General features: G+C 39.7%; 1 protein-coding gene across 1 annotated transcript in view; it reads right to left on the reverse strand.

Moving 5' to 3' along the window:
- Positions 1-1,442: 1,442 nt before the first annotated feature.
- Positions 1,443-14,740, reverse strand: part of LOC111965384 (ras-GEF domain-containing family member 1C) — a 54,072-nt gene continuing 40,774 nt past the window's right edge. Inside the window, exons 10-14 of the mRNA XM_023989555.2 lie at positions 14,179-14,274; positions 13,920-14,015; positions 13,691-13,814; positions 12,107-12,179; positions 1,443-4,031 (exon numbers count right to left, since the gene is read on the reverse strand). Coding sequence (XP_023845323.1) covers positions 3,971-4,031; positions 12,107-12,179; positions 13,691-13,814; positions 13,920-14,015; positions 14,179-14,274 — 450 coding nt within the window. The 3' untranslated portion in view covers positions 1,443-3,970. The remainder of the gene's footprint in view (positions 4,032-12,106; positions 12,180-13,690; positions 13,815-13,919; positions 14,016-14,178; positions 14,275-14,740) is intronic.

The following is a 14,740-nucleotide window of genomic DNA, read 5'->3' on the forward strand; positions in this document are numbered from 1 at the left end:
TAAAGCTGTAGTACCCATTGGACGCAGTGATCAGTGTAGTGGCTATATCCAGGATAGCCAAAGTTCCAACAGCTGGGCCTAAAATAGTGTATAAGAGACCATACAAAATATTTTTCTGTGACTCTTATGTGGATGATGTTAAAAATATTTCTTGGTCTGATGTGATTAATGACGAGCATCCAGAAGCTGCACTTAATGAATTTCTGAAATTGCTTCTTCCAATTATTGATAAAAATGCACCTGTTACGAAACTGACTGTTATAACTGCTCCATGGATTGATGAGGAATTGAAAAACTGTATGGTTGAAAGAGATGCGGCAATAATAAGTGGCTAATAAGTCTGGCTGCACATCTGACTGACTTACTTATTGCAAATTGAAAAATTATGTGACTAAACTCAACAAAAATAAGAAGAAACTTTATTATGAAGCCAATGATCAATGATATAAAGAATGATGGAAAATAAAAGTTTGAGTACTTTAAATGAAATGATGGGCAGAAAGACAAATTCAACCATCTTTCATCGAATCAGATAGCTTATTCATCACAAAACCATTTGATGTTGGCAATTATTTTAATGATTATTTCACTGGCAAAGTGGGCAAACTTAGGCAGGAAATGCCAACAACGAACAGTGAGCAATTGTATTCATGCACAAAAAAACWAATAATGAAAGGAAAGCATTGCAAGTTTGAATTTTGTAAAGTTACTGTGGGAGAGGTGGAACATGTATTGTTATSGATCAATTATGACATTGACAACTTAGATGGAAAGCTACTGAGGATGGGGCTGTTTTGTTGTTGCTAGGTGGAGTTATGGTCTCAATGTGCCGACCTTTGTAACTACAGATGTGAAGCTGCAAGAAAATCATATTTTTAATGTAATATTAAACCATTTTGAAATGTTCACCCTGAAGTTAYACATTGGCCCCTTTATTTATAGAAAGAGCCACATGCAGTACAGTAGAAGGTGTGAAGAGCTGAAAACTGTTTCCACTCCATAACAACAGTGCAAACAACCAATGRTGGTGGAGAGGAGGACGTGAGAAGAGCATAGGTAAACACTACTAGATGCTATTTGTCATTTAGCCAAAAGATGATAATATACATTCCTTTTTAACACAATCAAGAGTTCATGCACATAAATTGTCCCTAAAATGAACACAAGAGCTTTACCACTTCCTCATTTCTATGCTTTACTGTATTCTTACAGTATTCTTACATCGTCTCTGGCATGGTCAACTCAAGCTCCTTATTTTGAACATAGGTGTGAAGAGATGAACATTATTTCACTCCATGGGCAACAGTAGCGACTAAAATGGTCTCATCAGAACATGCCCTCCTGTAGATCTGGGTGCATAACACGTTGAACTTTTTTTTTTACAAGACTTCAATGTAGGCTAGGCCTATGGGCCTACAGTACTATGAAATCAACACATTGAGCAGGGTTACATTTTTATTAAAAGCCATTTATTTCAGTCAGAATCTTGTAAACTGGCCAGTAAATAAAATGGTATCATTGATCTGCCTGCTTCAGGGTGTCACACGCACACACACTTCACTGAAAACACTGCACTGAAAACAACTACCTTGGAGAACTCCTGATCCTACAGGACAGCACACAGTGTGGCATGACATGGGTGTAGGCAACTGGGTAGGGGAAGAGTTAAATGACTATTTCAAAACTGTTTTGAGAGAGAGAGAGAGGAGTGAGCGAGAGATTGTTATTTAATGAAGGAAAGRGCTATAAATGCATCACTTGAACATCAATCATATGAAAATGAATCAAAACTGTCTCTTAAAAACATGGAATCACATAGCTCATATTCCAAAGTGGTCTCAAATCCCTCCAGTATTTCATCGGTGGAACCCTACATATAATGCCCCTKTAAAACACTGYCTTTAGCATGCCATTTAGAAGACTTTGTTTTCAATAGAGGAATACAATAAAATAATAACAAAACAAAACCATATACATCTGTCATTACAGAAATCTCAATAAATATCAGACAACTGAACATCAGTCAGAGAGAGACTACTTCCTGGAGAGCAGAAAGATGTCAGGGGCTACATGGGAAAAGTAGTCATATATACACAATCTATACACAGGCCTGGCTCTGGACATGATTGATTGTTTTGCTGTCGTTTTTCATGGCACAATTCATTTCCACATAGGAGTAAACAACACTGATATCCCAAGCCCCCAATCCTAAAATGTACAGGTACAGTAGATTAATACATGGTGATGAGAATACCCTGCCCACTGTGCAAAAACTGGTTGAATCAMCATTGTTTACACGTCTTAAATCTATGTGATGATGTTGAATCAACGTGGAAAACTCATTGGATTTAATCAACGTCAGGACATTTCTTTTTTTTTTCACTTAACTTTTAACTTAAATCCAACGACCTGGTGACATTTTTTGTTGATTTCACAATAGTTGACAACTCATGTAATGAGATGAGGGAATTATACACACACACACACATGCACACGCACACACACACACGCACACGCACACGCACACACACACACACGCACACACACACACACACACAGATGACTGAATCTAGCCTTTTGGGGGCCCTAAGAGAGAGGCAAAACATTTTAGTGGCTCCCTTCTTGATGGCAGAGAGAAAATGTCTGCTTTTGAAGTTCATTTCCTGCAATTATACACATTTTACCATGGGGCGGAGAGAMAATTGTGCAATTTTACAACACRTGTAATGCAATTATACTCATTTTGCCATGGGCAGTGAAAACATTTACAGTTTACACCTAATTTCATGCAATTCTACCCATTTTCCAATGGGGTGGAGAGAAAGGTTAGCAGTTTTAAAGCAAATTTCCTGCAATTCTACATATTTKGCCATGACTTATGACATGTTAATATGATATCTGAGTGATAATGACTAACAAAATCAGTGGAGGTCCCCTGGAGAGGGGTCCCCATTATTCAGCCATGATTATTACAAGTTTAGATAGCTGGCTAGACTTACTACCAATCAAAACATTGGCATGGCTAATTGTCAGGTAATTGAGTGACTGACATAACAAGAGAAACACTGTCGATGCACAACCACATTTCTAAATTGCACCTGGTGTATTATACTAGTTTAACACTCAATAGAAAGTTGAGACCCCRATGGAGTTCCAAAATAAATTATCAAAAATGTTTTGGCCGGGGGCCCCCTAGCGACCGCGTGTCCTAAGCGTCCGCTTATGCCTGTAGCCAGCCCTGCAGACACGCACTATGCAGTCTATGTATTTATGTACTRTATGTGGAATGATATAATGCTGTAGGCCTCTCCAGTCATTGCAAGTACTCAGTAGTAGTCATCATTAGTAGTCTTTAGAGGACCAAACACAAGTGGGCAAGCCAGTAAGTGGGCAAGCCAGTGCCCTTCACATCATAGTAACTCTTACTTTTAACCAGATTCTTACAGTACAATAGAAAACGTACACAACACAAATAGGGTGTATGTGTGAGAGAGGATGGGAGTGAGGAAGTGGGGGAGTGAAAGAAAGGATAGAGAAGTAGGATAATATAACAACAATTTCAGTAGGAATTTCATTTCAAAAAGCAGTAGATTTCCCTGTCACTGTAACTGAACACTCCGGTAGCAAACATGAGCCCAAAGAGTAAATATGCAACAAGATGGAGGGATAGATCTATCCCTCACTAACATACAGTACCCAATGTAGCCAATGTACAATAGTCCAACCAAAAGTAATGGCCTTATACTCCAGTCAGTGTCCATGATAGCTTCACTTTTCACCGCTTGTTGACGTTTGTTCTTCTTTTCTTGTTTTTTTACTGGTCATGTTGGTGATGAATCCTGTTCATCATGATTGTTTCCTCGTTTCTATTCTTCATGTGTAGAAAAACACCTAAGTACCAGCTAGGCTCTTTCACAGTTTATTGTAGTGCAGTACACCGACTCCCTCCTTCGCTGGGCTGGCCTGRGGGTTAGCTGCCATGGTGCTCTCTTAGCTCTTTTAACTCTTTTGTCTTCCCCAGAATATTAGATCTGGAGAAAGATAGGAGGAAAGACACAGGCGGTTTCAATAAGGTAAGACAAAATAAGATTTTACAACTGCAGCTTTTCATTTCATATTTGATTGAGCTGACTATGTCACTCATTAGACTATATAATAATAATAATAATAATAATAATAATAATAATAATACATGTATTTTATATACAGTGCCTGGCAAAAGTATTCATCCCCTTTGGCGTTTTTCCTATTTTGTTGCATTACAACCTGTCATTTAAATGGATTTTTATTTGGATTTCATGTAATGGACATACACAAGATAGTCCAAATTGGTGAAGTGAAATGAAAAAAATCACTTGTTTAAAAACAAAGTGATAATAAAAACATAAAAGTGGTATGTGCATATGTATTCCCCCCCTTTGCTATGAAGCCCCTAAATAAGATCTGGTGCAACCAATTAACTTCAGAAGTCACATAATTAGTTAAATAAAGCCCACCTGTGTGCAATCTAAATGTCACATGATCTTTCACATGATCTCAGTATATATACACCTGTTCTGAAAGGCCCCAGAGTCTGCAACACCACTAAGCAAGGGGCACCACCAAGCAAGCGGCACCATGAAGACCAAAGAGCTCTCCAAACAGGTCAGGGACAACGTTGTGGAGAAGTATAGATCAGGGTTGGGTTATAAAAAAAATATTTGAAACTTTGAACATCCCACGGAGCACCATTTAAATCCATTATTAAAAAATTGCAAGAATATGGTACCACAACAAACCTGCCAAGTGAGGGCCGCCCACCAAAACTAATGGACCAGGCAAGGAGGGCATTAATCAGAGAGGCAACAAAGAGACCAAAGATAACCCTGAAGGAACTCCAAAGCTCCACAGCGGAGATTGGAGTATCTGTCCATAGGACCATTTTAAGCCGTACACTCCACAGAGCTGGGCTTTACTGAAGAGTGGTCAGAAAAAAGCCATTGCTTAAAGAAAAAAAATAAGCAAACACGTTTGGTGTTCGCCAAAAGGCATGTGGGAGATTCCCTAAACATATGGAAGAAGGTACTCTGGTCAGATGAGACTAAATTTGAGCTTTTTGACCATCAAGGAAAACGCTGCCTGGCGCAAACCCAACACCTCCCATCACCCCGAGAACACCATCCCAGTGAAGCATTGTGGTGGCAGCATCATGCTGTGGGGATGTTTTTTTATCGGCAGGGACTGGAAAACTGGTCAGAATTGAAGGAATGATGGATGGCGCTAAATACAGGTCAATTCTTGAGAGAAACCTGTTTCAGTCTTCCAGAGATTTGACACTGGGATGGAGGTTCACCGTCCAGCAGGACAATGACCCAAACCATACTGCTAAAGCAACACCCGAGTGGTTTAAGGGGAAACATTTCAATGTCTTGGAATGGCCTAGTCAAAGCTCAGACCTCAATCCAATTGAGAATCTGTGGTTTAACGTAAAGATTGCTGTACACCAGCGGAACCCATCCAACTTGAAGGAGCTGGAGCAGTTTTGCCAAGAAGAATGGGCAAAAATCCCAGTGGCTAGATGTGCCAAGCTTAGAGAGACATACCCCAAGAGACGTGCAGCTATAATTGCTGCAAAAGGTGGCTCTACAAAGTATTGACTTTGGGGTGGTGAATAGTTATGCACGCTCAAGTTTTCTGTTATTTTTGTCTTATTTCTTGTTTGTATCATAATAAAAACATTTTGCATCTTCAAAGTGGTATGTATGCATGTTGTGTAAATCAAATGATACAAACCCACCAAAAAATCAATTTTAATTTCAGGTTGTAAGGCAACAAAATAGGAAAAATGCCAAGGGGGGTGAATATTTTCGCAAGCCACTGTAGCACTTGTCATTACAATCAAGAATCTCAAAGTCGTTTTGAAAACAAAAACAAATGTCGGATCTGGCTATATACAGTACCAGTCAAAAGTTTGGACACACCTACTCATTCAAGGGTTTATCTTACATTGCAGAATGAAAGTAAAGACATCAAAACTATGAAATAAAACATTTGGAATCATGTAGTAACCCAAAAAAACTGTTAAACAAATCATTAATATAGATTCTTCAAAGTAGCCACCCTTTGCCTTGATGACAGCTCTGCCTACTCTTGGCATTTTCTCAACCAGCTTCATGAGGTAGTCACCTGGAATGCATTTAAATTAACAGGTGTGCCTTGTTAAAAGTTCATTTGTGGAATTTCTTTCCTTCTTAATGCGTTTGAGACAATTAGTTGTGTTGTGACAAGTTAGGGGTGGTATACAGAAGATAGCCCTATTTGGTAAAAGACCATGTCCATATTATGGCAAGAACAGCTCAAATAAGCAAAGAGAAAAGACAGTGAATACCAGTCCACCTGCTCTTTYCATGACATCGACTGACCAGCGCCTTTGTACGGGGCATGGTAGTAGATGCYAGGCGATCATCCCGGTGGAACACTTTTGACACCTTGTAGATTCCATACCTCAAAAGGGAGGAGGGAAGGGTGCCACTTTTGCCCTCAGAACAGCCTCWATTCTTCGGGGCATGGACTACACGGTGTTGAAMGCATTCCACAGGGACGATGGCCATGTAGGGCTGTGGCGGTTACGTAATTTCGTCAGCCGGTGATTGTCAAGCAAATAACTGTCGGTCATATGGTAATTGAACGGTAATTAACATAAACACATTTAGCATCTCCTGGCTTCAGGAGATAGCTTGAAGTCTAATCAACCCATGTAATAAGCCTACACCTTCACAATAAATCTATTATTTATTTTAGATAGGTCTAAAGAAGCATGATAGGAAGACAATGTAGTCTATTTCAGAAGAACAGAATAGCAAACTGAGTTGTCCTTATATTAGGTCCTGATCTGGCTATGCCAAATGGCTGTGGGCTACATTAGTTCATTTAGCAGACAAGTTTGCTTATAATTCCGTGGCAGTATTTTATTTTATTTTATAGTATGAAGAACAAAGCTGAATAAACTAGAAATATTGTCTCCAAACGATTTGAGGGAGTGCGCACATGCGGCTATTCTGTGTTGAGCAATTAACAAATAAATAGGTACTTCTATATGCTTAATTTAGAGTAGTTAATGTAACTTAACAAACGTTGGGCTATATGTTTAGATTTTTTTATACATTGTATGGCTGCATGATGAGATTATAATGATGATTTGAAACAAGGTCTCTTGAAAGGCATGAGTTCTGCTTTGTGTGTTGCGCAGGCTGTACACACTCCAATAATCTCTCATTCACAATTTGACAAGCACTTGAAAATGCCTCGAATTTCACGGCAGCATCCCCTTTGTGGCCGTAATGCACCCTTAAAAAATAAATTCCTTTTGTTTCCCGGAGTGTGCTGCGCAATCGGAAACCCTCTCACTCGATTGGCTCTCAGTCACGTGATCTGGTCTTTCTCACAGGCTTCAAATGAAGCCAGACACATCGGGGTCACAACTGCGTGCGTCCTTATCCAATTCCGAGGTGCAAATTGGAAGAACTGTCCACATTTATATTCCGTCAGCCAACAAGATGAGTAGGCCTAACGAACAGCAAAAACACTAGCCTATGTCAATCTACTATCCCCCATAATACAAAAGTCTACCTATTCTATACTGTGCGAGAAATAAATATTCCAAACATATAATCTGAGACAGTTGTGGGATGCGATAGATCCCAAATTAATACAACCACTAGCATCAAAACACCTTTTTTTATGCAATGTGGCTGACGCAACAGCTTAAAATGTTGCTAAACTATTAAGCTATTTCTTCACATTATAAGCGCAGCAATGCGAACATGGTAGTAGGCTATGTGTGAATGTTCCATTAACGGAAAACACCATTATAAAATGTGACCGCAAATGCAATTATGCATGTAATGCTTTTATTATGAAGGTGCATTTTTATGGGGAAAATTATCTTCCCCAAACTCGAAACTCACACGCTGCTTATATATGCCAGTTAGGCTCTACACCCCTTGTAAAGCGGATTAATRTGCTTCATTTTAAGAAGTTATCGGGCCACTTTAGTTGTGATAACAAACCTTATCAAAACATATAGGCCTATGGGCTAGGTTACATGAGAAACAAAACTATGATCAGAAAAAGTTGCAAAAAAAGGCTTTGTTTCTTATGCTGGGCATCATTCACAAGTAATAATAAATCATTCACAAGTGATAGGCTAATATTGTCACACATCAGACTTTTCTTGGTTAATCTTGTCTTTACATATACTAAATAATATATGTGTGACATTTGTTTTGATTTAGAATGGACGATTTTAATGCACCTGTATCGAAATGCACTTAAATAGCGAATGGAGGACGCTTTTCCCCATGGTTTATTTTCATGCCGGGTAGGTTTAACTTTTATATTTCACCTTTATTTTACCAGGTAGGCAGTTGAGAACAAGTTCTCATTTGCAACTGCGACCTGGCCAAGATAAAGCAAAGCAGTTCAACACATACAACAACACAGATTTAAACATTGTCTTGCCCGTTCACCCTCTGAATGGCACACATACATACACGACCCATGTCTCAATTGTCTCAAGGCTTAAAAATCTTTCTTTAACCTGTCTCCTCCCCTTTATCTACAATGACTGAAGTTGATGTAACAGGTGACATCAAACAGGGTTCATACCTTTCACCTCGATTCACCTGGTCAGTCTATGCCATGGACAAGGCAGGATTTCTTACATGTCTTATCAACTCAGCTGTTGTTTGTTGTATGTACAGTGGGGGAAAAGTATTTGATACCCTGCCGATTTTGCAGGTTTTCCTACACAAAGCATGTAGAGGTCTGTCATTTTTATCATAGGTACACTTCAACTGTGAGAGACGGAATCTAAAACACAAATCCAGAAAATCACATTGTATGATTTTAATAATTAATTTGCATTTTATTGCATGACATAAGTTTGATCACCTACCAACCAGTAAGAATTCCGGCTCTCACAGACCTGTTAGTTTTTCTTTAAGAAAGCCCTCCTGTTCTCCACTCATTACCTGTATTAACTGCACCTGTTTGAACTCGTTACCTGTATAAAAGACACCTGTCCACACACTCAATCAAACAGATTCAACCCTCTCCACATGGCCAGACCGAGACAGAACTTGTAAGGACATCAGGGATAAATTGTAGACCTGCACAAGGCTGGGATGGGCTTCAGGACAATAGGCAAGCAGCTTGGTGAGAAGGAAACAAACTGTTGGCGCAATTTTAGAAAATGGAAGAAGTTCAAGATGACGGTCAATACCCTCGGTCTGGGGCTCCATGCAAGATTTCACCTTGTGGGGCATCAATGATCATGAGGAAGGTGAGGGATCAGCCCAGAACTACACGGCAGGACCTGGTCATATACCTGAAGAGAGCTGGGACCACAGTCTCAAAGAAAACCATTAGTAACACACTACGCCGTCATGGATTAAAATCCTGCAGCGCACGCAAGGTCCCCTGCTTAAGCCAGTGCATGTCCAGGCCCGTCTGAAGTTTGCCAATGACCATCTGGATGATCCAGAGGAGGAATGGAGAGAGGTCATGTGGTCTGATGAGACAAAAATAGGCTTGGTCTAACTCCACTCGCCGTGTTTGGAGGAAGAAGAAGTATGAGTACAACCCCAAGAACACCATCCCAACCGTGAAGCATGGAGGTGGAAACATCATTCTTTGGGGATGCTTTTCTGCAAAGGGGACAGGACGACTGACCGTATGAGGGGAGGATGGAGGGCACTGTATCGCGAGATCTTGGCCAACAACCTCCTTCCCTCAGTAAGGCATTGAAGATGGGTCGTGGTGGGTCTTCCGCATGACAACGACACGAAGCACACAGCCATGGCAACTAAGGAGTGGCTCCGTAAGAAGCATCTCAAGGTCCTGGAGTGGCCTAGCCAGTCTCCAGACCTGAACCAATAGAAATTTTGGAGGGAGCTGTGAAGTCCGTATTGCCCAGCGACAGCCCGAACCTGAAGGATCGGAGAAGATCTGTAGGGGAGTGGGCCAAAATCCCTGCTGCAGTGTGTGCAAACCTGTCAAGAACTACAGGAAACGTATGATCTCTGTAATTGCAAACAAGGTTTCTGTACCAAATTAAGTTCTGCTTTTCTGATGTATCAAATACTATGTCATGCAATAAAATGCAAATTATTACTTTAATCATACAATGTGATTTTCTGGTTTTTGTTTTAGATTCCGTCTCTCATAGTTGAAGTGTATCTATGATAAAAATGACAGACTCTACATGCTTTGTAAGTAGGAAAACCTGCAAATCGGCAGTTATCAAATACTGTTCTCCCACTGTATGTATGTATGTATGTGTATTGTATGTATGTATGTATGTTGGTATGTATGTATGTATGTATGTATGTATGTATGTATGTATGTATGTATGTATGTATGTATGTAAGTACACACACACACATATACATACATGTGAAGTCGGAAGTTTACATACACCTTAGCCAAATACATTTAAACTCAGTTTTTCACAATTCCTGACATTTAATCCTAGTAAAAATACCCTGTCTTAGGTCAGTGGATCACCACTTTATTTTAAGAATGTGAAATGTCCGAATAATAGTAGAGAGAATGATTTATTTCAGCTTTAATTCCTTCATCAATTCCCAGTGGTCAGAAGTTTACATACACTCAATTAGTATTTGTAGCATTTCCTTTAAATTGTTTAACTTGGGTCAAACGTTTCGGGAAGCCTTCACAAGCTTCCCACAATAATGGGTGAATTTTGGCCCATTCCTGCTGACAGAGCTGGTGTAACTGAGTCAGGTTTGTAGGCCTCCTTGCTCGCACTGCTTTTTCAGTTCTGCCCACAATTCTATTGGATTGAAATCAGGGCTTGTGTATGGCCACTCCAATACCTTGACTTGTTGTCCTTAGCCATTTTGCCACGACTTTGGAAGTATGCTTGGGGTCATTGTCCATTTGGAAGACCCATTTGCAAACCAAGCTTGAACTTCCTGATAGATGTCTTGAGATGTTGCTTTAATATATCCACATAATTTTATTTCTCATGATGCCATCTATTTTGTGAAGTGCCCATTCTCTCCTGCAGCAAAGCACCCCCACAACATGATGCTGCCACCCCTGTGCTTCACGGTTGGGATGGTGTTTTTCGGCTTGCAACTCCCCCCTTTTTCTCCAAACATAACATGGTCATTATGACCACACAGTTCTTATTTTGTTTCATCAGACCAGAGGACATTTCTCCAAAAAGTACGATCTTTGTTCCATGTGCAGTTGCAAATTGTAGTCTGGCTTTTTTATGGTGGTTTTCGGAGCAAGGTGTTTTCCTTGCTGAGCGTCCTTTCAGGTTATGTCGATAAAGGACTCGTTTTACTATGGATATAGATACTTTTGTACCTGTTTCCTCCAGCATCTTACACAAGGTCCTTTGATGTTGTTCTGGAATTGATTTGCACTTTTCGCACCAAGTACGTTCATCTCTAGGGAACAGAACGGGTCCCTTCCTCAGCGTATGACGGAGCGTGGTCCCATGGTGTTTACTTGCATACTATGTACAGGTGAGGATACTCGGTTCAGTGTTGAAATTGCTCCCATGGATGACCAGATGTGAAGGTCTACATTTTTTTTTCTTTTGATTTTCCCATGAAGTCAAGCAAAGAGGCACTGAGTTTGAAGGAAGGCCTTGAAATACATCCAGGTACACCTCAATTGACTCAAATATATAAATTAGCCTATTCAGAAGTTTCTTAAAGCCATGACAACATTTTCTGTTAATTTTCACGTTGTTTAAAAAGGCACAGTCAACATAGTGATGTAACTTCTGACCCACTGGAATTGTGATACAGTGAATTATAAGTGAATATATCTGTCTGTAAACAATTGTGTGGAACAATACTTTTGTGTCCATGCACAAGTAGTTCCTAACCGACTTGCCAAAACTTAGTTTGTTAACAAGAAATTTGTGGAGTGGTTGAAAAACGAGTTTTAATGACTCCAACCTAAGTGTATGTAAACTTCCGACTTCAACTGTACATATACTGTACACACATACATACATGTGTACAGTATATAAATATACATACAGTATAGAAATATACATGCAGTATAGAAATATCTATCTTACCTGAGTGCTTTCCATCTGTCCTTCTCCACCTGGTTCTCTGGACTCTCACTCTCATAGGATGCCAGATAGAGTCCTAGGGATGACAGAGAAAAAGAAAGCATCAATTACATATTCAAATCTGATACGTTGTATCAGTTTCAGCCGTGTATTTACTGTGATGTGTGACTATCATTTTGAACTGTAAAAATGATGATACACTAGAATTTCTGGGGGGGGAAATATTGCAGAGCAATGTTGTAGGCAACGGAGTGGCGTATGAGACATTGGAGCATTAATGAGCTATGAGTAACATAGACATGAAAAATACATTTCATATAAAGCATACAGTGCCTTCGGAAACTATTCAGACCCCTTGACTTTTTCCACATTTTGTTATGTTACAGCCTTATTATAAAATGGATTAAATACAATTTMTTTTCTCAGCAATCTGCACACAATACCCCATAATTACAAAATGAAAACATTTTTGCAAATACCTTAATTTACATAAGTATTCAGACCCTTTGCTATGAGACTCGAAAATTGAGCTCAGGTGCCTCCTGTTTCCATTGATCATCATTGAGATTTTTCTACAACTTCATTGGAGTCCACCTGTGGTAAATTCAATTGATTGGACAGGATTTGGAAAGGCTGTCTATATGAGGTCCCAATGTTGACAGTTAATGTCAGAGCAAAAACCAAGCCATGAGGTCGAAGGAATTGTCCGTAGAGCTCCGACACAGGATTGTGTCGAGGCACAGATCTCGGGAACGGTACCAAAGGCACTGTAGATCAATTCCAAACTTTATCTCCCCATTTATTTGCTTATCTCCTATAGTTTGTTATTGCCTGTTGACTGCCACAGCTGTACTGAAAATAATCAGCTAAGAATCAAGCAATAAAGAGATGTTGTCTCTGCCCTGTTCATCCTACTCAACCCGCTGCCAGTCAAGTAAATGGCAATGCAGACATAAAGATAAAGACTAGATTTAGCAGTCTTAACTTCATAATCATAAGCTAGAAAGATGTGAATGGTATTAAGCTAGCTAGCCAGCTAGTTAAACATACAAAACACTCAAATGAAAAACAAAATGTAAATGGGTATAGCTAGGTAACATTGTATGAGGCTAGCTAGCTAGCTAATTTAGACAGTTTGTCACATTGACTATACATGGGCTACGATTAGCACGCTAATCGATTAGCATGCGCCCCCAGCGTGGATATTTTTGTCAGATAAACATGAAACTGAACACTGTATGTATGTATTAATGTATCATGATCAAATATTATAGTGAAGAAACATTTTAGAGGTGAATGGCCAACATTTAATTTCATAACGGGAGATGATTTTCTCTCACTTCAGCTCAAAATAGCCACCATGTTTTCCCCAAAGAAATTTGAACGGCAGACTGATCACATTACCAATATCTGTGCTCTGATTGCAGGATTACAAAAATTGCCCACTAGGTGGTGCTGCCAATCAAAATTACCCAGATTATAAAAGGTTGCTAATTTTCAATGGAGAAATGTTGAAGCAACGATTGCTAGTGCTGCAAAAAAAAAATGTAATCATCGGCTCATGTAAGGTGCGACTGTGTGTCTTACCGTCCTCACTGAAGATGGGAGCAGTGTGGAGGTAGTGTAGGATGCTCCTGTCTGTCTCAAACGGACACTCCATCTGTTTCCACGTCATAAACTCTCCCACCTGACGAGCCAACTCCACAAATTTCTGAAAACCAAATCAACAAAGGACACGCCCCATTAGAGAGAGTGAGAGAGAGAATAAAATWAAATCCTACATTTTTAAGTATCAGTATAATATTTGTAGCCTTACCGCAAAATGGACATGGCCATTGGGCAAGCGGTTGGCACATCCCTCATTCAGGAAGTAGATATCTTTGATCAGTAGGCTGAAGAAGGGAATCACAATCTAAAAAAAAGAGAGATAGAAAGAGAGATATTGAAAAATATTCATTTAAAGTTTAGTGCACTGGGTTTTGATGCAAGAAACTGGGTCAGGTGAGTCAGGTGAGTCCAATAGTTTAGGTCAGAGTTAGATGAAATAGAGAATACTGGGTTGAACTGTAGGCTACCTTCTCCCTGTTGCTATTAGCAGTCTGGGACCTGTGGGCAGCTCCCCTCAGTGCTGTTCTGTAGTTGTAGAAGTTTCCAGTAGGGTCCATCTGATGCTGTATGGGAGAACAACATAGCATTACAAAGTTGTCCATGATAAGCATTGGTCCCACCTTATTGTGGCACTAAAACCATGTTTTTAAAGAGCGACTGCCCTTAAAAAKAAACTTCTCATTTTGAAAACGGCCTATGTGGCATCTATAYGAGTCAGAAACGTTTATTCCAGTGTCAAAATTGACTACAAAGTGTAAATCGGGTGATTTTGGTAGTAAAGTCAGTCTCGTCCAAAATAGAGATTTGTAAGATTATAAGAAAAAATGGTATGTCACGGAATGAAGGGTACCGTAACAGTTTTCCTTGGCATGGGTTTATTTCCAGCCTTCCCACATGCTCACGACTGGCAGCATCCAAGTAATCATCAATTTGTAACGCAGTGTGTGACCTGAATGTAAAGCCCATGGTCAATTTGGTATGACATTCGATATCCCTATGGGGTTAGTTAGGGGACTATCATTAAATTAC

This window comes from Salvelinus sp. IW2-2015, linkage group LG6.1 (genome assembly GCF_002910315.2).
Source record: "Salvelinus sp. IW2-2015 linkage group LG6.1, ASM291031v2, whole genome shotgun sequence".
NCBI lineage: Eukaryota > Metazoa > Chordata > Actinopteri > Salmoniformes > Salmonidae > Salvelinus > Salvelinus sp. IW2-2015.